The following is a 25,080-nucleotide window of genomic DNA, read 5'->3' on the forward strand; positions in this document are numbered from 1 at the left end:
AACCAAGAAGCTTCCTTCGAGCGTTGACCTGAAGTTTGACAGTCAGATCGAGGAGGAGGGGGGGTACCTGCAGAAAACCCTCCGATGTCTAAGTTAGTACGTTTCTTAGTAGTGGAGTAGAGAGAATTGAAATTCGATGGATTACCTGGACGTCAAGCCTCCTTTATCTAGGCAATGACTTACTTCGGGAACAAGCCGCCATTATTTTTGCTTTGATGGCTGCATTTATTTACACACTTATAATGACAATTATTGCTGCACTAATAACAGTTAATCATTGCGTACTTACGATCGTCATTCATTGCGTATTTATGATAGTCATTTATTGCGCACTTATAATCATAATTATTGTGGTAATAATCACCGCATTCATGACTGAAATTTAACGTCATACTAACTGCGGAGTTAATGGCCTTAATTGCAGGCCCAGCAGAATTTGCCTACTCCCACAAACAGCAAGAAACATATGAGTATACTTTCCCAGATTAAAAAAAACCAGGTCTTCTTAGTCACTTGTACCTTCTTACTCACCAATTAATTAATAATAAATATTAGTCACGGCAAGTAGTATATTCATGTACTTGACAACAAACTCCAAAACTAAAGCCTGTTAGTCACAAAAGAAAACACATTTTCCGTGATTAAATCATAATATTTTCATAACACACTTGCATTACATTTCATGACTAACATGCATGGCTGGTCCTGAAGTTTTAAGTACAGTGACAGACTTTGTTGTGACTAAACACCTGAAGTTCAATAACGACATCCATATGTCATAATGATTTGTAGGAATTTCAAAATCTGAAGCTAGCTTTAGCAGCCGGTTCTTCTGATGTACGTGCTTGATTTATTAGTTATATGAGTAACTGGCCATTTGTTTTCCCATACTTATTAGCTAAGATGCATGTGGTCAATAATAAGTACACATATGAGCCCTAGATCGATCAACTGCTATATTAGCTACTTGTATCGATCATACATGTACTATATATATGGTGATCCCATCTATTATCAAGTATATATCAGCTGGCCTCCTTAGCTATATATGTACGTTGTCCATGTAGATCAATGTTGCAGATGGACAGGAAGCACATCAGTAAATGTAGGTGTATGAAATTAAGTATTGTATTATTTAGTTCAACTCAGGTGAAATGTCAATTACTTTTAATTAGGATATTATTATTTTCAAAGAACTAGTATGTTTTACTAAATGTACTTGTCAGTTGTGCCAAAAGTACTAATGAGTTGACTAAAGTATTCATGAGTTTACGCAAGGTATCAATAGGTTGCATTTGTAGTAGTATGTCCAAATTAGCAACCTTCTTCCCTTAATGTTTTTTGTTCTCCATCCTAATTAAGGTACCAAGACAATGTCATCATTCTCCAACAACCAACCTTCCTCATTCTCCTTCACATTCTGTAGCACAATCTCATGATCGGAACCATCCATTTTCTATATCACCATTTAGAGACAGACTCTAATTAATATATTTTTTATTCTATGCATATATGAACATCTTAATTAAAAAATGATAATCACTTAACTGCAACCAAGTAAACTATTTTGATAGCAATTAGATTCTTGTTATGAACCAGTTCCTTTATCGAATCAAAATCACAATTTATAATTTCATACTTTTGTATTTATATTCTTTACTATTCATCTTTCCAATATTTCTGTCCAGATTCATATATATATGTTCATAACTTCGTCAATTTATGAAAACACCCCCCATGTTACTCTATGATACAGAAGAAGAGCATAATTACAATTTACAAACAAGATGAAAATAGTCCAAATTACGAGACCATAACTGCAATTTTGCCTAAAATTTTACCTCGAACGGCAGTCTTTTCTGTGTCGTGTGATATCAGAAGTCTCTGAAGTTTCAAGTTTGAACCGTCCCAGTGGTTCAGGTTTAGCAATGGCGGATTCGATTTCATCAACCTGCAATCTAGGGTTTCTCGACACACTCAGCGAAACCTCCATCCACGAAATCGTCGAAAGCTACTCCGCCTTCTGCGCCGCCACCGAAACCCTCCTCAACGGCGCCGGAGACCTCTCCGTGGGCCCGCAACTCGTCTCCCACGTCCACCGCCTCTGCAGCCACGGCCTCGAGTCTCTCGTCCGCGACCACTTCCTCGGCGCGCTCGAGAGAACCTTCGAGAAAGACGGCGCCTCCAAATTCTGGCGGCATTTCGAGGCACACGACGACGTTTCGATCGGAGAGCAAGTGTTCTACAACGCCTTGGAGGAAATCTCACTGGAAAAGCAGTACCAGGAGAAGTGCTTGCTGATGCTGGTTCATGCTTTACAGACTTATGGAGGAAGAAGAAGCCGTGATTCCGATGACGTCAGCCCGGAGCTCTTTGCTAAGTATCAATTATCAGTGTCCTCGATTCTTATGGCCACTCTTCCTCGGAAATTTCCAGGTACATTGAGGAATTCACTATCTTTGCTTTTTGATTAGTTCGTTTTGAATTTTTTGTGACTAGTTTTAGTTTGTGATTGTTGTACGTTTTCTATGCTGTTGATTCTTAGACATACTCAACTGGTATTTTAAGGGAAGGTTGGAGGAACTGAGTACTATAATGGCCGGAGACGAGCCTCGTGGCGATGAGGATGAAGATGACAGAGATGATATGGAGTTGGATGAGAAATGCAGAGTGTCATACAGGAGTGGACAAATGGAGATTGATGAATGTAATCCCCAGGGGAGGTTCTTTGATAATAATAAATTGGTCAACAACATAGGGCGGGTTGTACATGATTTGAGGAGTCTTGGATTTACATCTATGACTGAAGATGCATATGCATCTGCTATCTTTTTGTTTCTTAAGGTGATCATTGTTGGTTCTGTTGCGTTGAATATGTGTCCTGCTTTTACTTTTTATCTCATAGGTCTCGGTGACTTCTAAAATTCCTGTTTGAATGCAGGACAAAGTTCATGACCTTGCTGGTGATGATTATCGGATTTCTGTTTTGGAGTCTATTAAGAGGTGGATACAGGTTGCTTTCTTGTGCTTGTGCTTGTGCTTGTGTTTCCTTTCCATTTATGTTCCTTTTATGTGAAATGGTTTAACCAACCGATTAAGGCTTTATGTTTCCTAGTCCATTTTGTTGTATGATGCACTGAAATGCATAGATTTGGTGTACTATGAAAGGAAATGGATGATTGCCTGGAACACTACAGAAGCTATTAAATTAGTGTTCATTTGCACTTGATTTCATTTGCCAAAACTGGATATATGGATATGAAAGTATATCTTGTATTCGGTTTTCCATTTATGTGGCGTTGCCCAATTGTCTTCCTGTACTCTCTCTGTATGAGTTCTAAGGCCATTGCCTTCATTTTACTTAAATTTGTTTTCTTCTCATGCTACCTTTTGAGTGAGGGATACGTTCTTTTGTTACTGATGATTCCTTCCTGATTCTTGAAGGTGTATTGTGCAGGCTGTGCCTCTTCAGTTCTTGCATGCTTTACTTGCTTATCTTGGTGATTCTGTTAGTTATGAAAGTGCATCATCCGGTCTCAAGTCACCTTTGGCTAAATGCCCTGCTTCATTCTATCCTGGAATCGATACTCCATCTGAAGGTCTTGTAAGATGGCAGTTGCGACTAGAGTATTTTGCTTATGAAACATTGCAAGATTTGAGAATAGCAAAATTATTTGAGATTATTGTGGATTATCCTGACAGGTACTTTAATCTGGTCTTTCCGTTGGTTTTTAATTTGTAAGTTCCATATGATAATTGATTGAGTAGTCAAACTTGCACTTCTATATGATTGCTTCTGTGTAGAGGGCCCTCTCAGAAGAACATAGTAGCTTTTGAGATCTGAGTTGTAACGATGATTGTGTCACTTAAACAACCTCAATTTTGATCGTGGTTGTCCCTGATCATTTTTCTCCTCTTGTGGATTTCCAGCTCTCCTGCGATTGAAGATTTGAAACAGTGTCTTGAATACACTGGACAACATTCTAAGCTTGTGGAGTCATTTATTTCAGCACTACAGTACCGGTTGCTCACTGCAGGTGCCTCAACAAATGACATTTTGCATCAATATGTTTCAACGATTAAGGCACTCCGGACAATAGATCCAGCAGGTGTTTTCCTTGAAGCAGTCGGTGAGCCAATAAGGGACTATTTAAGGGGAAGGAAAGACACCATAAAGTGCATTGTGACCATGCTTACTGATGGGACTGGTGCAAATTCTAATGTATCCGGAAACACTGGCGATAGCCTTCTTGAAGAATTAAATAGAGATGAAGAAAGCCAAGAGAACATTGCTCCTGAGGATGACTTTCATACTGATGATAAGCAAGCTTGGATAAATGCTTCACGGTATGCGCATAAGCATTGTGGGTGAATTTTAATTCAGTTGTTTGCAAGTTATAAGAACAACTTAGTACATGTTAGGGCCAATTAGATGCTATATTTTTTGCTTACTCTAATATTCAGCCAAAGTATTCGTCTGAATGATTTCTGCTTTTCAGCTGGGAGCCTGACCCTGTAGAAGCTGACCCCTTGAAAGGTAGCAGGAACCGAAGGAAGGTTGACATACTTGGAATGATTGTTGGCATAATTGGTTCACAAGACCAACTTGTTAATGAATACCGTGTTATGCTGGCCGAAAAGCTTCTCAACAAATCTGATTATGACATTGATTCAGAGATACGTACTCTTGAACTCCTCAAGGCAAGTGGTTATTTGTTTAATTGGGTCTGTTGAGTGCGGTTGGGACTTGTTTTTGTAGTCTCGAAACTGTCTACCTTAATGTTCATTTTGGTGAAATCATTCCTCAGATACATTTTGGAGAGAACAGCATGCAGAAATGTGAAATTATGCTCAATGATCTGATTGGTTCTAAGAGGACCAACACTAATATTAAAGCAACCATAGCTCAGCCATCTCATACAGGTAATTTTGGAAGTATATGTTTTTTTTTCCCTACAGATGTTATTACTTTTGGGGCTATTTTCTCTCGTATTACTATAATTATTTATTAAGTTCCTTTAACTGTGGGTGGATGTAGATGCAGGCGGTGAGCTGGGGGATAACAGGGTATCCATGGATATTCTTGACGCTACAATTATCTCTTCAAATTTTTGGCCTCCAATCCAGGTTGGCAGTCATTACCTGTGGTAATTTCATTTATTGTGAAATTTTATTGAAGGGAAAGGATGTATATTTACATTCTCATAGTTTGAAATATCTTCTTGGATTCCTGAGTCTCAAGGTTGAGAGAGCACATTTGCATTCTCTGCAATTGCATATACCATACATGCAAACATGACATCTGGATGTGACGTTAACTGTTTTAATTATCTCATTTGGATTTGGGAGGAGCTTTGAATAGGTTAATGCTCCTCAAGGCCTCCTCAGTTGTGGTTTGCTGCAAGCACCTCAAGTTTTTGTCATTTTTCTTTCAGATCACTTAACTGCAGTGCTTCCTTTCCCATGATTTCTTCTTCTTCTTCTTTTTTTCATAACAAACTTCCTTAGCTCTGTGATTGACCTTTAAAACAAATTCCAGGAGGAGTCCCTAAATGTACCTGGGCCTGTTGACCAACTACTCTCTGATTATGCAAAGAGATTTAATGAAATCAAGACCCCTCGTAAGCTATTGTGGAAGAAGAATCTTGGTACTGTCAAGGTAAAGGAGTTCAAGTGTTACACTGTCATTTCATGTCCCCTTCCCCCCTCCAGCAGCATGATCAATTTCATGCCCCCCTAATTAGCATGATTGACCTGTTTAGCTGTTCTATTTTTCATGAATCACTACCGATAATATGAGATTGACACTATATATTGATGGTTGATGCTGTCTCAGTTGGAATTGCAATTTGAAGATAGAGAAATGCAGTTCATGGTTGCTCCTCTTCATGCAGCAATCGTAATGCAATTTCAAGATCAGAAAAGGTAATAGGAGGAATATCTTAGTATATCGTTTTTGGTTCATTATTTTCTTGCTTTACTGATATTGCCTACTTTCAGCTGGACCTCCAAAGATCTTGCAGCTGCAGTTGGGGTTCCAATAGATATACTTAATCGGAGGATCAATTTTTGGATAAGCAAGGTACGCTGATGGACTCATGCTTTCATATTTCATAATGAACTTTTTGTTTTTCGATACATACACTCTTTGCTTAGTTGTGACAAACCCTAGTGATTTCAGTTTTCTGTTTTATTGAATGAGAAAATAATTATTAGACATTGTGCACAATACTCTTAACTTACATTTGGAAAGACCCAGTAATTCAAGTCATCTCTATCGTTATATTTTGAAGTCTTAAGCATTGGAAATCAAAATTAAAGCTCTCACGGTTGCCTCTGTTTTCCTATTGAAGGGAATTCTTGCAGAATCACTTGGGGAAGACACTGATGACCATGTGTTTACACTAATGGAAGGGATGATTGACACTGGCAAAAACACTGCTAATGATGGGAACTGCGAGGATCTTATAGTTGGTGATGAGGAAGGAGAGAGCTCTGTAGCCTCTGTAGAGGATCAACTGCGCAAGGAAATGACTGTGTATGAGGTATGCAAGGCATATGAAATGACCAATCTTGTACACACTGGTCTGAGAGGATCTCGTAACTTTTTACTTTTACTTCTTTTTTCTTTACTTTTTCTTCCTTTTTTCGGAATAAAGAGCAAAGGGGGCAAATTTGCTGGTCTAACTACAGAGGGCATCTGTTGAAAATCTTCTGGTGTTAGATACACAACGAATTACAGTAGTCTTAATCAGATTTCTAGCTATGGGAAGGGGGGAAATAGCAAAAACTAAAACATGCATGGATGCCTCTAGAAATTTAGAAACTATATTGATTGTCTCCGGTGTCAATCTTAAATCTGTAATTGGATAAATGCATGGCTCCATTCTTCTAAAGGGTCTTTGGTTTATTGTAGAAATTTATTTTGGGGATGCTCACAAACTTTGGAAGCATGGCTTTGGATCGTATTCATAATACTCTCAAGGTGAGCATGACTAAAATGTTCCTCGTAGTATTTGGCTTACGCAAATTGACATGGTTGGATAAATATTTGTCATATTACTCTTTCTTATAGATTTTTCACCACATTCTGCAGATGTTCTGCATAGCTGATCCTACTTATGACAAAACCCTCCAACAGCTGCAAAGTTTCTTATCAGGTCTAGTTTCTGAAGAGAAATTAGAACTAAGAGATGGCATGTACTTTTTGAAGAAGTAATAAACCTGACAGACTCGATCAGTACGTATCCTCAAGTTAAAAACTGTAGTCGAATACACCAAATGAGATTTACTTTCAAGTTTGGAAAGTGAATGAGAAGAATGTATTCATTCACCCATTGTATTGTTTCAAGGTCAAGATGCAGAAGAATTGCCTATAGGGGAGATTGCTAAATATTGCAGGTTAGACATGTGAGTAATCTGATGATAACGCTAATTCACAATTCATATTTGTAGTGAGATGGAGAGGTTTATGGAAGGTTTGCATGAACCAATAGTGGAGAGGATTCATTTTTCAATGTACTTAATGTAAAATGATGATTTGCTAGTTGGTAGACATGCCTGAAACTCTGGATTGCAGGGAGATTAGACTAGAGAAAACTGTTCCAAATATAAGATAGTGGTACTTGCTACTTACCATTTTGCCATAGAAATTAGTTATAATCCAAAGCATTTTCAACATAGTCATCTTATATATGATGTTACTGCTCTGCACTCTTGGAAGTGTCATAATAAGGACACTCGTGGTCTGTCGAAACCTGTCTGAACTTTAACAACAATTTTTTGTTTTTCTTGAAATTCTTACGTGTCATAATCTCACCATTAGTAAGTTATAATTTTTAGAAGCTGTTCAAAGTGATAGACCTCAAGAATCTTGATAGGATATTTTTTAATAAACTTTCTCGTTTTTTGACTTTGAAAAAATCATAACAAAAAAAATCGGGTTGATATTTTTGAATACTGACGGTTTGAGAATTGCTTAAAAATCATGATTTGATAGTGAAAATAATAACTTGCAATTTTGGCTAAATAATCGTGTGCACACTACATAGACTATAGTTTTAGGTGAAAAATCATAGTCGGATTTTTTTTAATTTCTTGTGGAAAAAGTTTTTCGGAATCAATTCCCATGGGTTAGAAGATGTGTATAAGTTAATAAGATGGTCCATAGAGATAAGTTAATGGGTGGTTGACTGCTTGTTGGTTATGAGTTCAAAGGAGGTGAGTCTGTTTAGATAAGAAGATGTGAACAGTGAAGACTGATATAGCCGTTGGCATTACGAAAAGGTCGAATAAAAATAAATAAATAAAAGGCCTCGTGACCGTTACCTGTTCTTATATTCAAAAATTACAGTGAAGAAGAAACCTCACTACGTACTAAACCCAAAACAATCCCATTGAGAAATGAGAGAAACCCAACAACAACAACAACAGCAACAGCAACAGCTTGAAATGGCAGAAGAGCTAATGCAGCAGCTCAGATCCAAAGCCACAGAGCTCTTACTCAGAGAAGAATGGAGCGAATCCATACAAGTCTATTCTCAGTTCATCAATCTCTGCCAACACCACATCAATGAAACCACCCCAGACAACCTCCCAAAGCTCCACAAGTCCCTCTGCCTGGCCCTCTCGAACCGAGCCGAAGCGCGATCCAGACTCCGAGACTATGCACAAGCCTTGAAGGATTGTGATGAGGCACTGAAAATTGAGAGCACCCATTTCAAGACTCTCATCTGCAAAGGTAAGATTTTGCTGAATTTGAACAGGTACTCCATGGCATTGACTTGCTTCAGAACTGCTCAGCTTGATCCTCAGGCAAATGGGAGCTCGGTTGGGCTTAATGGGTACTTGCAGAAATGCAAGAAGCTCGAACTGATGTCGAAAACTGGAGCTTTCGATATGTCTGAGTGGGTGATCAATGGGTTTCGGGCTAAGCCTCCGGAGCCGGCTGAGTACATTGGGGCGGTGGAGATGAGGAAGTCGGGGATTAGAGGGCGTGGTTTGTTTGCGACGAAGAATATGGAAGCTGGGAGTTTGGTGCTGATTAATAAAGCTGTTGCAACGGAGAGAGGTATTTTGCCGGGTCAAGATTTGGATGAGAATGCCCAATTAGTTATGTGGAAGACTTTTACTGAAACAGTGATGGATTCCGTGGCCAAATGTTCGAGAACATGTGGTTTGATTAGTACTTTGTCGAGTGGTGAAGATGAGGATGGGCTTGAGGTGCCTGAGATTAATCTGTTTAAGCCTGACTCGGAGCACTTTGGGTACTCAAATGAGAAGAAGCTTGATGCGAGTAGGATTTTAAGTATTTTGGATGTCAATTCGATTGTTGAGGATTCGATTTCGTCAAAGGTTTTGGGGAAGAACAGTGATTACTATGGTGTTGGGCTTTGGGTACTTGCTTCATTTATCAACCATTCATGTATTCCCAATGCAAGGCGTTTGCATGTTGGGGACTATGTGATTGTTCATGCTTCAAGAGATGTCAAGGCTGGTGAGGAGCTAACATTTGCATATTTCGATGTGCTGAATCCGTTGGAAAAGCGCAACGAAATGTCAAAGACTTGGGGGTTTAGGTGCAACTGCAGGAGGTGTAAGTTTGAGGCTGAACTATGTTCGAGGCAAGAAGGCGTTGGAGAGATTGAGATGGGTTTCGAAAGAGGGATGGATTCTGGTGCTGCGGTCTATAGGCTCGAGGAAGGCATGAGAAAATGGAAGGTGAAGGAAAAGGAAAAAGGGTACTTGAGAGCTTCATTTTGGGCTGCATATGGCTCAGAGAAGTTGATGAGAAGTTGGGGAAGACGGATCCCAATGATGGAGTCCGTGGTTGATAGCATTGTGGAAGCTGTGGGAAGTGATGAGAGGGTGTTGAAGATGGTGGTGGAGAAGATAAAGAAAGGTAATGGTGGCAGTTCAGTGGTGGAAATAGAAAGAGCTTTGAAGTTGGGAAGAGGAGTTTATGGAAAAGTAATGAAGAAGCAAGCAATGAAGAGTCTTCTTGGCCTTGGCATTCTTGAACCCAGCTATTGACTAATAGCTAATTTTCTATTGTTTTTAATCTCCTGTTTAATCATTTTTCTTGTTCACATTTACAATGTATAGTTCGTGATTAATTTGCAGAAATTTTGGCAGAGTTGGGTTTTTGCCTCCTTCTTGGCTGAAGAACTTTGAGCTTATTTTTGTTTCATCCTCCCCGTCATGAGCTTTAATGAGATGTTTTAAGATTTCCAATAGTAAGATTAAATTTTTGGGTTAACTCAATCACTCAACCAGACTTGAGACTTGTACAAGAGATGAAGAGCTTTGAGCTTATTTTTGTTTCATCCTCCCCGTCATGAGCTTTAATAAGATGTTTTAAGATTTCCAATTCCAATAGTAAGATCAAATTTTGGGTTAACTCAATCTCTCAACCAGACTTGAGCCTTGTAAGAAAAGCGCACAATTTTGCTAAGGGAGCTTCTATTCATACCTTCAATATTGGTATTTGGACCTCTCCGTTTTTTCAAATAATAGTTGACTTTGTCAACTCATGTCAAATTACTAATAAAGACATAAATAAGGAAAAAAAAAAATCTCTTCTTATCTCTACGAACAGTAATACTCTTCAACTTGGAAAAAAACTTTCTCCTCTAATGTAAACGCTAAAATATATATCGTCAAAAGTTATTTAACGTTGTAGTCAAAATTTTCAGAATTTGACTTTGTCCTTGTAAAGTGATAGACTTCCTTGTTCACACAGCTGACAATTTACAATATCTATAACTGCGCTATAAAAAAATAAAAAATAAAATGAGAGAAAATGGGAAATACAAAGACACCTCAGTTGATGAAGCCCTACTCATTCTAAATGCAAACAAACATGTGAACGAGTGACGACAAAAAGCAGTACTCCAACACATTTATATGATAAATGCAGCAATGGGTAGTTGTCCACAAGATCGATCTTCCCACACATCATCAGTCAGAGCAATTTTATGTGGAACTATTCTATAGATATGATGAAAAATTCAACCTTATGATATTAAATCTATAGAGAATGCACTGGACTCATGGTTGATTATTGTAATTTTCTCCACTATCCCATACATATCTAAAACAAAAGAACCATGTTCATTTCAAGTTGCTATTGAATCAGTTTAGGGATAATGACACTTAAATGCAATGAAAATAATACTTGGAAAACATATTTGTACGAGATGATGAGCAAACATGGTATTGTTGCCTACGCTAATCAAGAGTCGACAATTTATTGAAAAAGTGCTAGCACCTCTGTAACTTGTATATGGAGGATGAACTTCCAAAAATGAAAAAAGAAAAATTGTTGCAATTCCAAATTTTCAAAAACTAAAAGAAGTCCAACTAATGATTTTTAAAAGTATGAATAGAATCTTTAAAAAAAAAACTTTTATTGATTTTATTAGACGGGCATTTTAGGAAGATTAGAGAGGTGTAGATAACAAAATATTTATTTGTAAAAGTAAGTTTGTCTATTAAGTGGGGAGGTCCAAATGCCAAATTTAGAGGTATGAATAGAAGCTCACTTTCGCTAATGTCAGTTCATTTTATGTGCGAGTCATAAACAAGATTTCCAGTACTTTTCAATGTTTTTAGCAAAACCATTCTTCAGAAGAGAGAAATCTGAACTTTTAAGATTTCCAGTGCAACTCATTAGAGAATATGCCAAAATCTGAACTTTTTTATTTGAATAGCAAAATAGTGTTCATCCCTATACCAGACCATACAACTGCTGCATGTTATTTTAATCAGTAAATAGACAGACTGCAATCACAGGGGCATTGATGCAATACAATATTCTAGCCCTCTATCTAAAGTTCATTGAACCTGACCCTTGACTTTCAGTTTTCAAGGGAAATACAATACTGCAAGAAAAATGACGAAGAAAATTCAAGTATACTTCAGATCTCAAATGTCAATCATCCGCACCAGCTTTTTGTAAAGAATGCGGTCATCCCTAGCTGTGTTGCTCTCTATTAATGCACTCTGCACGAGTTCCTGATGCAGATAAACCAAAGTATGAACAAAGATGCCAAGAATAGAATGGAGAAAAGAAACAGCAAATTTACAGATTCTCACCTTGACATCCCTGTGTGAGAGGAACTTTCCCAAGTTGTGAATTATCAATCTCATATCTTCAACCTAGAAATAAAACAAAAACTAGTTAAATTTTGTATTGATTTCACAAAACAAATATACACATAGAAGATTGCTTCTTACCCTAATGTGGCCGACTTGATTCCTGTCAAAGAACCTAAAAGCCTGTTTCAGATAGAAAAACAAGAAAAGCCAAGGCTGTCATAAGTTCATTGATAAACAGAGAACACAAAAGTTCCAAAACTAAAATAACCCATGGTTGCAAGAATGTCTCCCAGTCTCTGAGAATATACCTGCAGTAGTTCCTTGTCAACAACCTCCTTTGCCCGGGGAGTTTCTTTCTTGTCTGTATCAACTTTCTCCTCTTTTTTCTCACATGCATCTGCTTCTGGTTTGGCCTTTGTTTCTTCGGCCTTCACGTCCTTTTCTTCCTTAACATTGACTTCATCCTTCTCATTTCCAGGCACAGCATTCACATTGCTTTTCCCTTCTTCCTCAATATTTTCATTGGAGTCATGTTGAGGACTTCCATCCTCCATTGGTTCATATTCTTCAGGATCTTCCTCTGGATCTTCCTCATCATCTGTTACCTGCTCCATTTTCACCTCATCAACATGATCAACAGAACTACTCTCCTTGGAGATAGTTGTAGCTTTTTCTTCCTCCTGTTTCACGACATCAGGCTGAGTTGCACTCAAAGTTTCCGATGATTTAGCAGGCTGATCTTTCACCGGGAGCTCATCCGTCTTCGGGCGCTTTGCTGATGAGTTTTCATCATTTGCTTTCTCAACATTTTCTTCTTCTCGTTGCCTCTTGCGTTGGTTTCTTTTTGTCACAAATTTTATTCGCAGTTTCTATACAAGAAAAAAAGGATTCCAAGAAGATGCATCGGCCATTAAAGAAAAAGAAAATTTAACCAAATGCATATTCAGATAAACAATATTAAACCAACCTGGAGAAATGTTAGAAGACGACATCCCATTTGATGCTGGAGCATCTCATAGAATGTTTCAGCAAATACTGAAAGCTGAGAGAATGGGAGATATAAGGAAAGATTGCACAGAACAATTAGCTCTATTTTTCCTCAAACAGATAAAAAAACAAAAACAAAAAATTCAGGTGAACCAGACGGTAGAGACCAGTATTAATATTATCAATGCAGACATGAAGAACAGAAGACATACCTCAAATGTTGATTCTTCGATATCCTTGTCAGTATAGTCCAATAGTAAATCAAGTGAAAGTGATGATGAACGCAGCTGCAGCAAATGACCACATAATTAAGAGAACAGGAAGGGGTTATTGGATAAAGGGAAAATGCAAACTATATGGACTCCATGTGATATACAGTACTGTGCAAGTCAAGTTATAATCAGCCTACTTTGGATTCCTTGCTGAATTTTGTTTGTAGAATTAATCCAGGGTGTCGAGGTGGTTCTTCAGGCTTTCTCGTTTCTTTCACTTCTCTATTTGATTTGGCCCTAGACTCAGCTTTTCCATCTCTCTCCTTTTTGTCTTTCTCATCTTTGGATTTTTCAGCATCTTTTGATTTGCTCCTCTCTGCTTTAGTAACAGAGCCACTTTTGTCACCAGTTCGCTTCTCATCTTTCTTATCCTCCTTAACATCTTTTGTCTCTGGTTTAATTGAACTGACCACATCATTTTGCTTTTCAGATACTTCTGTTTTTGACCCCTTTGTTTTAGAAACCACTTTATTTCCTGATTCTGTAAGTTCACTTGCTGGCTTTTCCACACCTGCTGTTTTTTTCTGTGTACTTTCTGTTTCATCTCCTACAACATTTTTCTCATCGTCATCAACCGCTTTGCTCAGTTCCACATCAGCAACCTTTCTTTTAGCAACCTTCTTAATTATTTTCTTCTTGACTACAGTTTTCGCATTAGTATCTTGCATGGCTGGACCACTGCTTGGTTCAGCTTTCTCCTCAGCGCAGCCAGTTTCCTGCCCAACTTTCACCTTTGTGTCTATATTATCTTCATTCTGAGCAGCCTTCACCACTAAAACCTTTTTAACAAGTCTTTTTCTCTTAAAGGTTTTGGTCGCAGTAGGATCAGCTGAAGACTCCTCTTCACCTGGAGTCTCTGGATTTTCTTTTGCCCCTTCAGTATTACTCTTCTCACCCACATTGTCAGGTTGCTTGGTTGTACTATCACTGGCTAACTTACCTAAAACCTTATGTTTGACAACCCTTCTTACAATCTTCTTCTTCCCAGACTTCGCACTTCCAGGTGTCTGAATTTCAGCAGCTTCTACCTGTTCCTTATTTTCCTCATTGCTGCGTGTCTCACTGCTTTTCTCACCACCACTGTCATCTTTTTTCTCAATCTTCTTATCATTCATATCACCCTTTCCTTCAGATGCACTCCCATTCGAATTACTACCATCTTGTCCCTTGTTCTTAACTTCTTTTGCTTCTCCAGTAGATGCAGACTCTTTCTTTTTTTCTTCTTTGTCTGTTCTTTTTTGTTTTGAGGATTCAATCTCCTTATCTAAATCCGAAACAAACAGAAATGAATGATATAAGCATAACCATCAATGAAAATCAAGACAAAAGATGCAACACATGTACAATTAGTTCAATGGCTCCATCTACCTTTGAGCATTTCCTTTTCCCTCGATCTCTGAAAAACAAATATACTACTATTAAAGCAGGTAAAACAAAAGGCAACCAAGCCAAGTTTGATGTTCAAAGTTATGAGACGATAAATAAAAGGAAGAGAACATATTATACTGGAATAAAATCATACAGAACCGAGGGAAACTGCAGGTATAACACAATAAAACAACCAACCTCTTTTCTCAGAGAAAGCTGACGCTCTCTTTCTGCAACAGCTTTCTTGTGAGCAAGCCATTGGTCTCGCCATGCATCCAATGAAGGGAGACACTCAGACAAATCTGGGACAAATATGACAGTAATCTCTTTATGGCTAAAGAATCCATCTTTCCCAATTCTATCATAGTGTATCTGCACATGCCAAATATAATGAAAACCTAGTCAATTTGACCCGGAAAAATCAAACTGACTTGCAACTACTTAACCATCGCAATAATTATAGGGAAAAAGATATACCTCAAGAAAACGATTCCAGTTCTTGCAGTTCTGCAGATCAAGTTTCGCAACATCCTTTCCATATCTACAGAGATAAGATCATTCAGTATAATACCAAAAGCAGTATTGTCTTTGCCACTGAATAATAGATAGCATGCAGCACAAACCTTATTGCAGTTTGAATTAAAGAGCTATCATCAACTGATGGATCACCACCATCAGTGGAATTCCATGGACCACCAATTGTCATGAATGAGCGGTCCTTTTTAAGAATGGCAAACCTAATGATATTGCAGATATGGGGTATGCGATCATCAGAACTTCTTTCAGATGACAGCTCCTCCAAAGCATTCTTGCTTATCCCACTCATCAAGATAATCTGAAAGAGGGATAGAAAAGTAGGATAGTCATGATTCTCTGTACTAACAGAAAGAAAACCGAAAATATCAGGATCCTATGTATTAACAGAAACAAAACTAACAACGATCATGCTTAGAATCTTCAATTATGTTGAATGTAACCTCTAATTTGAAGAAGGTTCCAAATATTTCTCTATTCCAGGAATCGACACTGGTTAGTTACCTAACTTTTGGGTAATTTAAAGAAAAGGAAACGCAAGGAGGAAGGTCAGAAAAGTAACCTACCTTCACATTCCACACAATATTCCCACCTCCTGATTTTGCAGGTTCTTCAGCAAATATTTTAGTTGTTGGCTCTTTCATTACAACTGCACCCTCTTCTTCCACAAAATCATGCTCAAAACTGTGACAAAATATTAGGCTTACACTTCTTTGAAAAAAAATTAAAATAAATAAATAATAATAATAATACGCAAAGCACTAATATGTGTTTTTTAAAAAAGCTAAAGGATTCCATATCCTGAAGCAAAATAAGATCTTTTGAAAATAACTTGACCAAGACAACTTCAGAATCATGGTACCTGACAGGAGTCCGGATAGAAAGTTGAAGGTTCTCCCTTGGCCAGTTCACCACAGCCTAAGACACCAAAATGTCACACTTCAATATTATATACTTAACCATCTAGGAAGTGAGAAAAAAAAATAGAGACAAACCTTGCAGAATTCTGAGGGTATAAAGAGCCTGGGATATCGTTTATCCATTGAAAGATAATCCCTTTCTACATCTATCAGGCTGGATGAGTAAGCCTGCAAAAAGATGATGTTGTTAGTCGTCAAGAAACTCAGCAATTTACATTGCCTAATCAGCCCACCACATAGATAAAATTTCATAGACTGTGTTTTGGGTTTCCAGAGTTCAATCATTTCCCTGTTCAGAAAGTGAGTTTCTTCAACTGCAACAGCTACAACAAGCACAACTGAAAACCATTCACCTTCAACTAAGAACCAGAATACTATATAACAGGTTGGATGGAAGTTTAGGATTTATATAATCCTGACACTCAACAGTTAGCAAAAGTCTCCATAGGCAGGGATGTGCAATTCAATCCAACAAATAAAAGAAAAAGGCCATGAGGCAGAAAAAAGAAGATGTACTGAGAAAAGGCAGGAGCCAAGAAATGTGGCAAACCCAGCGAAAGTATGAAGCCAAGGAACGCAGAACCAAGAGATAAAGAGGAAGCAATAATGAAGAGAAATGGAGAAATCGGAGTGAGAAAGGTTGGGATATCCAGGAAGTATAAACTAAAAGCATGTTAAAAACCAGTAACTAATTCCAAATCCCACCAGAACTAAAGGCAGATTGGAAAAAGCATTGAAAGGCTAAGCTCTTGCAGTGGTCCCTTTACCTTGCAGACATATTCTCTCCTCTTATCTTTAACGGGTGAATGACGCCTTCAGCATAACAGAACACCAAGTTAGAAAGGCTGCAAGACAAGCAGCTATTTAACAACTAGGACGCAAAATAAAACAACATCCACCTATGCGCAGCTTCATGATGTGGGGAATCCCGTCGTACAGATCTCCCCTCCTTCACCAAAGACGAACCGCGACGATCCCTAGAGACTCTTGGTGGAGTTCGTTCCCGCCTGGTGTCAAGTGCACGCTTGCGATCTCGCTCTCTTTCCTTCAACCGCCGCTCCAAAATGCCTCTTTCACGCTCTCTTTCTCGTTCTCGCTCGCGTTCACGTTCGCGCTCCCATTCCTTCTCCCTTTCTCTATCCCTCTCTCTCTCACGTAAACGATCTCGACGCCGTGCCTCCTCCCTTAGTTCAAATTCTTGAAGATAGCTAGCCCTGTCATCCTTGCGTTCATCGATCCTTGGATGACCACCATGAGACAAGCTAATTGGGTAATCTGACTCAAGTGATGGGACATGGAGCCCTTTTCCGCTGCCATAGTCCCTCCCAGGAGGAAGGCTGACTCCATAACCAGGATTTGAAGAATTTTGTGAATATAAGAGGTCATCTGCATTTCTCCGTGGAGCTGCCCCTAATATTGATGGAGCAGGTTGTTCCCCGTATGAAGAACCACTAAGCATCGATAAACTGCGAGGATCACCATCCATTCTTCCTCCAAAAGAAGTAAGTTCTTGAGTGGGATGACGACTAGAGGCACCCCTTGCTGCAAGATAATCAGCTTGTCTGCCACAAAGTGTTGCTACTCAGTGTAATAAGAAATATATCACCATCTAACACAGCTGAACACAGATTCAATATTACATTGGGACTCTTTAGCTACATAGAAAGGTAAGAACAGCCTTAGCCATTCATTAATAGGGACTGAAGATGAACTGCAAGTTATAACTACTAGCCAATAGCTGTACACACTCAATGTCTATATTAGGACTGTTTAGCTATTGAGAAAGAGAGGAATGATCGTTAATGGGGAAGGAAGACGAACTATAAGTTATAAAAATTGACCAAGAACTGGATACCAAGTTTCAGCTAAATTTGCGATATGAAATCAGCCGATAAAAGTACCTTGCACTCCCTTCAAGAGAAGCAGATTGCAGAGAGTGAGCTTTCAGCAACTGTTCTTGCCGAAGCAGCACCGCCTTATCAATGCGATCATAAATCTCAGCCTGTTACAGGAGATGATGTAAGAAAATAATAAACAAAACATAGAAAAGAAGAAATAAACATGCTAGAGTAAAAGATGAAATTATAAACCTGATGCTGAGGACCGAAACCAACAGAATCAGCAAATCGACTGGTCGGTTCACTTTGCAAGTCCCTCCCCATATAAGCACTCTGACGACCAAACTGCCTTCTGTCAATTGCTGGATAATCAGGACCCTTTTCACCATACAGTTGTGCATGACTTGAAGCTGGGATATAGTCCCCAGATGAAAATTTTGGCGAATCTTGTTTAGCTGAAGCATAGCCGCCACGACTTTCCAAAACCGATGGTCCTGAACCTTTGGCACCAATGGGTGGAGCCTATACACAAAAATACACACATTAAGCACCACATGAAACCCAATACTTAGATGTGTGAATTGCCGCATAACTCAAAAACAGCACTTTCTATGACTGACAGTGTGGAAACCACCGAACTGCATTTTAATGTGAACAGTGGAGACACATTACATATTTTGAGTGATCAAAAGATACAGGTTTACCAAAAACTGGAAGTTTTATGCTTTCCACAATGTGAATTATGAAATAGGAACCACTGAAAGAATAATACGAGAAAGAGGGAGAGAAGAGGAGATTTTTCATGGATCTGTCTATGCAGAGCACAAAAATTATAATGCAAGCCAATACGATATGATTGTTCTACAAACTTTTAGGTCAATAAAATGATAACAAATCCACTGACCTGAGGTGCAGTGCTCAAAGCAGCTGAACCGTAGAGAGAGCTATACTGTCCCCCATAATGAGCTGCAGCTGCAGGAAGTGGTCTGTACGCATTGGCATCTACTTCGTCCGAACCCCCTAACATTGCTGAATGCCGCGAAACCATGGGAAGCTGCGCATTCGCATCGGGCCCTCCAACAGAATTTGCAGGATATCCCGGTCCCAACTATAAACATTCCAATAAACAAAACCAAAACAATCAGAAAATTTCTGTTCTTTTAACACAAACACATCCGTAACGAAAATCCAAACCACTAAACATAACATTATCAAAATTCGAAACTAAACCAACACGAACATCAACAAAAACTGCAAATTACAATGCAATTTTGAAATATAAAGACTTACATTTTGGCCATATGCAGATTGCCCAGCATAGGACTGTTGTCCATACGCACTGTTCCCTCTGGACGTATACATATTATTTCACATAAAAACCTGATATACCACCAAAAACAGAAACCAATTATTTGCAATCCAATCGCAGAATCAAACAATATTAGATAAAAATTAAATAAAAACAGCTCTGAAAGTGTGCCTGGTTTTCTAATCCGAGCTAAAGACGAGATTTTGATTTCAAAGTTTTGATCTTTAACCAAATAAATCACAAATTGAGCGAATAAAACAAAAACCCTAATTAAACAGAGATGAATTGCTTACGAAAGATTGCGAGGGCTTCAGTTTGACCATGCGAAAACCCTAAACTCCCCAAACTGGAAGAAAGACATGCTTGAGACTTTGCCCTCTGGTTATCTATGAGTTTGATGCCGCGGTTTGACCCAGTTTGGGCCTATTGGGCCGGGTTGCCATAATGAATGACCTGATTGGATCCTTGAGCCCGTGAGAAATTGATCTTCTTTTTCTTTCTTCACCCCATTTTGTAAGAGGGTGCATTTTTCTCCTCTTGATATAGTGAATATTGTGGTTTAAACACTGTCAATTGATTATGCTAACATGGGTAAGTCACCAAAGGAGAGGATTGAAGGGCCAAACAAAACATTATGGCCTCCGAAACAAAACATTATGGTCTTCGATGTGTTTGATACGAGTGCTACATACTATGTATGTCTTCGACTTTTTTGTATCTATCATATTCTCCGCACTCTTAAAAGATTTATCAATATTCTATAATTCAAGTTTTATTATTTATACACACGCAAAATATATATATATATATATATATATATATATATAAATGAAATAATGAGTATATAATTGACTTTTGGCCCGTGGTGAATAACGATTATCTTTTTAATATTGTTTATGACCCTTACCTTGAGTGACTTGTAAAGCTAAGCTATAATTTTGATGTGAACGAATAGAGCGCAAAATGGAGATGACATGTTTGAATAAATCTTTGGCCTCTAATATTGGGTTTTGTTTTCCAATCCACGCAATGTTACTAGATGTTGATTACATCAACTTCTCGTTCAAGACAAAGTACTAATGGATGATCATTAAATCATTGCATAGGCGATGCCCTATCAAAAGCTTTCATTATGGCTCGCACAATATTAGAGGCCAAAGATTAATAAGAGACTATCTGTCATAATAGTCCCTCCGAAGGTATTAAATGGTTTTAAATAGACGTTATCTAAAGCATTCGCTTTATGAAAAGAAGTACTTTTAAATGAAATGACTGGCTCCTATTTTCTACCTGGCTCTCTCTCTCTCTCTTATCTATTCATGTTTTGTACGTCAAATTTATTCGTGAAATCACTTCTTCTTTTTTAGCCTAGAGTCAGTATATTATCTTGAATTTTATATTTAACATTGAAAATCATCTCAATCCCTCGTGTTTTAATTTCATCAACAACACGTTTATACTTGCCAATTGATTAGTTGAGTCCAATTAAATTTTAACTAACATGGCTCGAGTATGATCAACTTTTTTTGATGATGTGGTGATGACTTGGGATTGAATAATGGCGATTAGGTCTCAAATAAAGCCAAATCTCCATATTTACCAACTAGATCTAAAATAGGCATTCCACTTCATCATCACGTCATAAAAAAATGTGGGTTATATTTGAGTCGTATCAATACTCAACGGTTACAATTGACAGATTGAACTAAACTGATCAAATCACATGAGTGTTGCTGATAAAATTAAAATATTAATAATTGACATGACTTTCAGTGTAAAGTTCGGAATAATAAACTGAAATCAATCTTATTTTTCCTTTGATCTCATTTGAAATTTGAGAACGAGCTGTATTTACTACGTTAATATAAAAGTCGTCGTTCGCACCCTAATACATGACCTTAATACAAAACGAAATAGTCTATTCTTTGGTCTAAAAACAAAAGAAAGGTCTACGATTCAATCGAACTAGCCGAGTCCAACATTCCAACGGAGGCGGTCATGCAATATACACGTACACAATGACTCGGGTTTCTTTGTCTTCATCATGGGAAAAACCACTTTTAGTGATAACGGTTTCTTCAATCAGACGTTTCGAAACATGAAGACAAAACCATAACTCAATTAGTCGTAAAACTATGTTACTCGGAAGGCTTCAATTAAGAAAAAATAAAAAATAAAAAGCCACCTACCTACCTCCACCACGATCATTCATGCTAATGGAAACGAGCCTGCCTCAGTAACTCTACTACAGAGTAAAGTCGGCAGAGATTCATATTCTTAGAATATTCTATCTCGCCTTTCAGAAAAAAGAAGAAGAATATTCTCTCTGGTTGAATGTGGAATGGAACAAATCTCCAATGAGATAGATGTCACGTTACCTCCACGAATTTTAAGTTTTTATATTCGAAACACCTAATACCGCTGTATGTGGAAGTTCAAAGTTGTTTTTATTTACTTTAAATTTATATACGTGCTGAACTCGTGGTGATCGATAAATAGATTATCAGACAAAATTGATAAAAGAATTCAGAGCACTGATAAACGAACACTTATATCAATAAGAGTTGACAACTAGGTAATTTTAAATACAGTTTTTAGTTATTTAGAAAAACGGTTGACTATCAATTTAAAAATTGAGATCACATAATAAGTACTGAGTTACTTGTACGGTTGATGAATACATAAATTTCCGATAAATTTAGTGATCCGACCGCAACCGCAACAGCCAATAACGATGCCACGCGGTGTGTTTGAAGCTAATCCCCCAGAGGGACCATGCATAGTCTCTCTTTCCGAGTGCCACCTAAAAAACAATTTGGTTAGAATGGTGGAATCAAGGAGCTGATTAAGATCAACTACGGTGGACCCCACAATGACGTGGCTGGATAAGCGCCACAAGCAAAGGGGAGATCTCAATGCTTATCCTTCCCTTTCGGGAAAGGACACGCGTCATATTTATAAACAGAAAGGATAGCGGTCTAGCCTACCTCGTAGACCGAATCACATCCCGCCTGCTCGGCCACATCCGCGACTGGGAAATACCTCCCTACTCGCCCTCTCCTTACGCCTCGGGCTTAACTAATTCTCATTTTCCACGTTATTGGGATATATATCGCATAGAGTACTAAAGCCAATTAAAATAAAAAAGATATTTGGCTGAGTTATTTGTTTTTTTCTAATTGGTGCTTCAACCCTAAGTGATGGAGTCCATCACGTATGTTTTAATATATTTTATTTTATTTAAACACGTGTGGTAATAAGTCGTCTATATTTTTTTATAACCAATAAACTAACCGTACATGAAATCACTTGTTTAGAATTTAGATACATATATAATATAATGTGAATTTATACATTTTACCGTACATGAAATCTCTATTAGTCATTGTTAGATACACCTATATAAATTCATTTATAGTACGTTACATCTAATTCATACTTTTGACCGATATATAAAGACTGAATTGTGTTCAATAATTATAATTAAAATCACTTACATGATTTTAATTCACATTTAGTTTATACTACCGAATTACAATATTGACTATTATAAAATTTATGAATTTTTAAAATTTTAAATTTTTGAAGCTAAAATTGATGCAGTTCAATTACAAAAAAGGAAAAGAAAACTATTTAAAAAAAAAAAAAAATCGTCCAAACAGCACCTGAACTTTGCTTAACTATTAGCTTTTGTACTTATGTTTTTTCAAATATCAAAATGGTAGCTGCCCATTTAAGTCCAACTCAATTTTCGTATCTAGCAACAGTAAAAAGGTTAACCTTTTGAGGGATATTTTTGTATTTTCAATATTCATCTTCTCCATCACAGTCTCTCCCTCATCTTTTTCCTCCCCAATTGTGACATTCATTTTGATTCAATTTCAACTCTTTTACTTTTACTATTTCTTGAATCTTTTATGCACCGCAGTTGATACTATATCTCCAACCCAATCCATGACCCGCTCCAATACCATTCTAAGCCCTGGAATGGTCTTTGGTTTACTGGTGTTCCTCTCTTAAAGCAGTTACTTACCAATTGCTTGGATCGAATTTTTGAACAGCACTGTAAATGATTCTATTTTCAGTTTTATCTCCCATATATAATGTTTATCTGGAAATCTCAATCACGATTTTTTTCCAAGATTGATACAGTCAAGAAGTACAAATTGGTGGGCAGCATGTGGTAATTCTCAACTTGCAGCATTGAGTCATCAGCAAATAACAATACATAGAAGGGTTATGGTGGCGCTCGCAGAAGGGTTCTGGACATCCTCATCAACCTCCTCCAATCAGAGTTACAACCCCAATCCGAAGGCATTAAAGAAGTACACCATTTTCAGTATGTTGTATTTAGCTTGTTGGTTTTGATGTGCTTTGGTGACAAACTTGACGAAAAGCAAATCAAAGAAGTTGAGCGTGTTCAGTGTCAAATGCTCTTGAGTTTGGGGCGATTAGGCTTCCTTAGTTTTTGGCCTTCTGTCACCAAGGTCTAAGTTGCAATCCCATAAATTTGAGAGAGAAAGAGTCCAGTTTGTTGATACCCAATTGATAAAATTGATGCAAGAAGATGGGTAAGAGTTCCTCAAGTGAGATTATGTTCTATTGCTCAAGATCCTTCTTCTTTCGGATGGAGTGAGGACGATAAACTCCAAAGTTCCACAGGCTGAAATCAATGCAAAATCCTCGACATATTTGGGAGGTGTTTGATGGTTGAAGATGACGAGGTCAATGAGGACGCCAACAGTAAGGAAGACTTAGCCAAGAAGGCTCCTCCGAAGTAGAAGAGAGCTAGGGTGATGGTGGCCGGCGATGGCAAGGGCTGGGACTTGGGAGGGGTTGTTGATAAACGCTGAATGAAGACGAGAGAGAGAGAGCATAGAGAAGAGAAAACAGAGGAGAGAAGAGAGTCATTGTATTTTCAATATTTTGAGTTTTGATGAAAAGAAAATAAGTTAAAATTAATTTACTGTACTGCAATACATAAAGTACCAATTTTACCCCTCAAAAGTTAACAAGGTTAACGTTTTTACTGTTGCTAGGTACAAAAATTGGGTCGGACTTAAATGGTCAGGTACCATTTTGATATTTAAAAAAACATAGGTACGAAAGTTAACAGTCGAGCATAGTTCAGGTGCTGTTTGGACGATTTTTCTATAAAAAAAAAAAAAAAAAAAGTGAAACAAAAATAAGGTACGTAAACTTTTTATTTAGTGGTAACACATTGTCTTCACCCATCTCATAAGAGTTTTAATCTTCTTTCAAAACTTTGCCTCTAAAGTATACAGGAATTCGACTTGTTGATATATGACTTTACAGCTCACTTTGTGATTGTTTTACCAACTAAAATCCTCTGGTGATAAGAGGACTGATTTTTGGAGTCTATGAAAATATAAAAACCGAACTAAGGTGACAACCAAACTGAATTACTAACTCACCAACCCGTTGAGGTTAGCTGACAAAAACAAAGTAGACCCTCAAGCTTATCCACAAATTATGATATCTAAGAAAATAAGAATAATTATAAATGACTAATACTTGAATTGAAAATTGACTTTGGTCCAAAACATAGCTTTCTTTTAGAAAGATTTCGCATTATCAGTGTAATGTTACCATCTCTTTTTTTGTATTTTGGAGCGTAGTGTGAAAGTGCGGAAAATAATTCGGGATATTCCCACTGCATAATCCCATCCGGATAAAGTTGGCGAAAGCTCGATAGATAGATCAAGTGCATAGAACCAAAGAACAAACCCAGA

At 37.7% G+C, this 25,080-nt stretch overlaps 3 protein-coding genes across 7 annotated transcripts; 2 read left to right on the plus strand and 1 right to left on the minus strand.

Moving 5' to 3' along the window:
- The first annotated feature begins 1,760 nt into the window (after positions 1 to 1,760).
- LOC112198341 (anaphase-promoting complex subunit 2) lies at positions 1,761 to 7,633 on the plus strand. Of its 5 annotated transcripts, none has more exons than XM_024339443.2 (14): positions 1,761 to 2,436; positions 2,546 to 2,844; positions 2,942 to 3,003; positions 3,445 to 3,702; positions 3,931 to 4,347; positions 4,500 to 4,701; positions 4,809 to 4,923; positions 5,045 to 5,127; positions 5,540 to 5,659; positions 5,837 to 5,925; positions 6,001 to 6,082; positions 6,354 to 6,545; positions 6,917 to 6,985; positions 7,097 to 7,633. In XM_024339443.2, exons 1-14 carry the CDS (start codon positions 1,929 to 1,931, stop codon positions 7,217 to 7,219), a joined length of 2,619 nt encoding a protein of 872 aa, XP_024195211.1. In that variant the 5' UTR covers positions 1,761 to 1,928; the 3' UTR covers positions 7,220 to 7,633. The 5 variants fall into 5 exon arrangements, with proteins under 5 accessions (XP_024195211.1, XP_024195209.1, XP_024195210.1 ...); XM_024339441.2 differs by having other exon boundaries at positions 1,762 to 2,436; positions 5,039 to 5,127; XM_024339442.2 differs by having other exon boundaries at positions 1,765 to 2,436; positions 2,942 to 3,013; positions 3,458 to 3,702; positions 5,039 to 5,127.
- Positions 7,634 to 7,895: 262 nt separating this feature from the next.
- On the plus strand, positions 7,896 to 10,242 carry LOC112200127 (methyltransferase FGSG_00040). Its single transcript, XM_024341141.2, has one exon. The coding sequence runs from the start codon at positions 8,404 to 8,406 to the stop codon at positions 10,030 to 10,032; it is 1,629 nt and encodes a 542-aa protein (XP_024196909.1). The 5' UTR covers positions 7,896 to 8,403; the 3' UTR covers positions 10,033 to 10,242.
- A 1,434-nt stretch (positions 10,243 to 11,676) lies between these two features.
- On the minus strand, positions 11,677 to 19,772 carry LOC112195948 (protein SHORT ROOT IN SALT MEDIUM 1). The gene is made up of 21 exons (XM_024336187.2): positions 19,621 to 19,772; positions 19,309 to 19,398; positions 18,923 to 19,126; positions 18,271 to 18,540; positions 18,082 to 18,182; positions 17,080 to 17,742; positions 16,948 to 16,993; positions 16,256 to 16,348; positions 16,123 to 16,178; positions 15,827 to 15,944; positions 15,350 to 15,561; positions 15,204 to 15,267; positions 14,925 to 15,098; positions 14,727 to 14,754; positions 13,496 to 14,622; positions 13,299 to 13,373; positions 13,067 to 13,141; positions 12,408 to 12,968; positions 12,238 to 12,279; positions 12,097 to 12,159; positions 11,677 to 12,015 (listed from the first exon to the last, which is right to left on the minus strand). Exons 2-21 carry the CDS (start codon positions 19,378 to 19,380, stop codon positions 11,926 to 11,928), a joined length of 4,134 nt encoding a protein of 1,377 aa, XP_024191955.1. The 5' UTR covers positions 19,381 to 19,398; positions 19,621 to 19,772; the 3' UTR covers positions 11,677 to 11,925.
- Positions 19,773 to 25,080: the final 5,308 nt, after the last annotated feature.

This window comes from Rosa chinensis, chromosome 4, assembly GCF_002994745.2.
Source record: "Rosa chinensis cultivar Old Blush chromosome 4, RchiOBHm-V2, whole genome shotgun sequence".
Lineage (NCBI taxonomy): Eukaryota > Viridiplantae > Streptophyta > Magnoliopsida > Rosales > Rosaceae > Rosa > Rosa chinensis.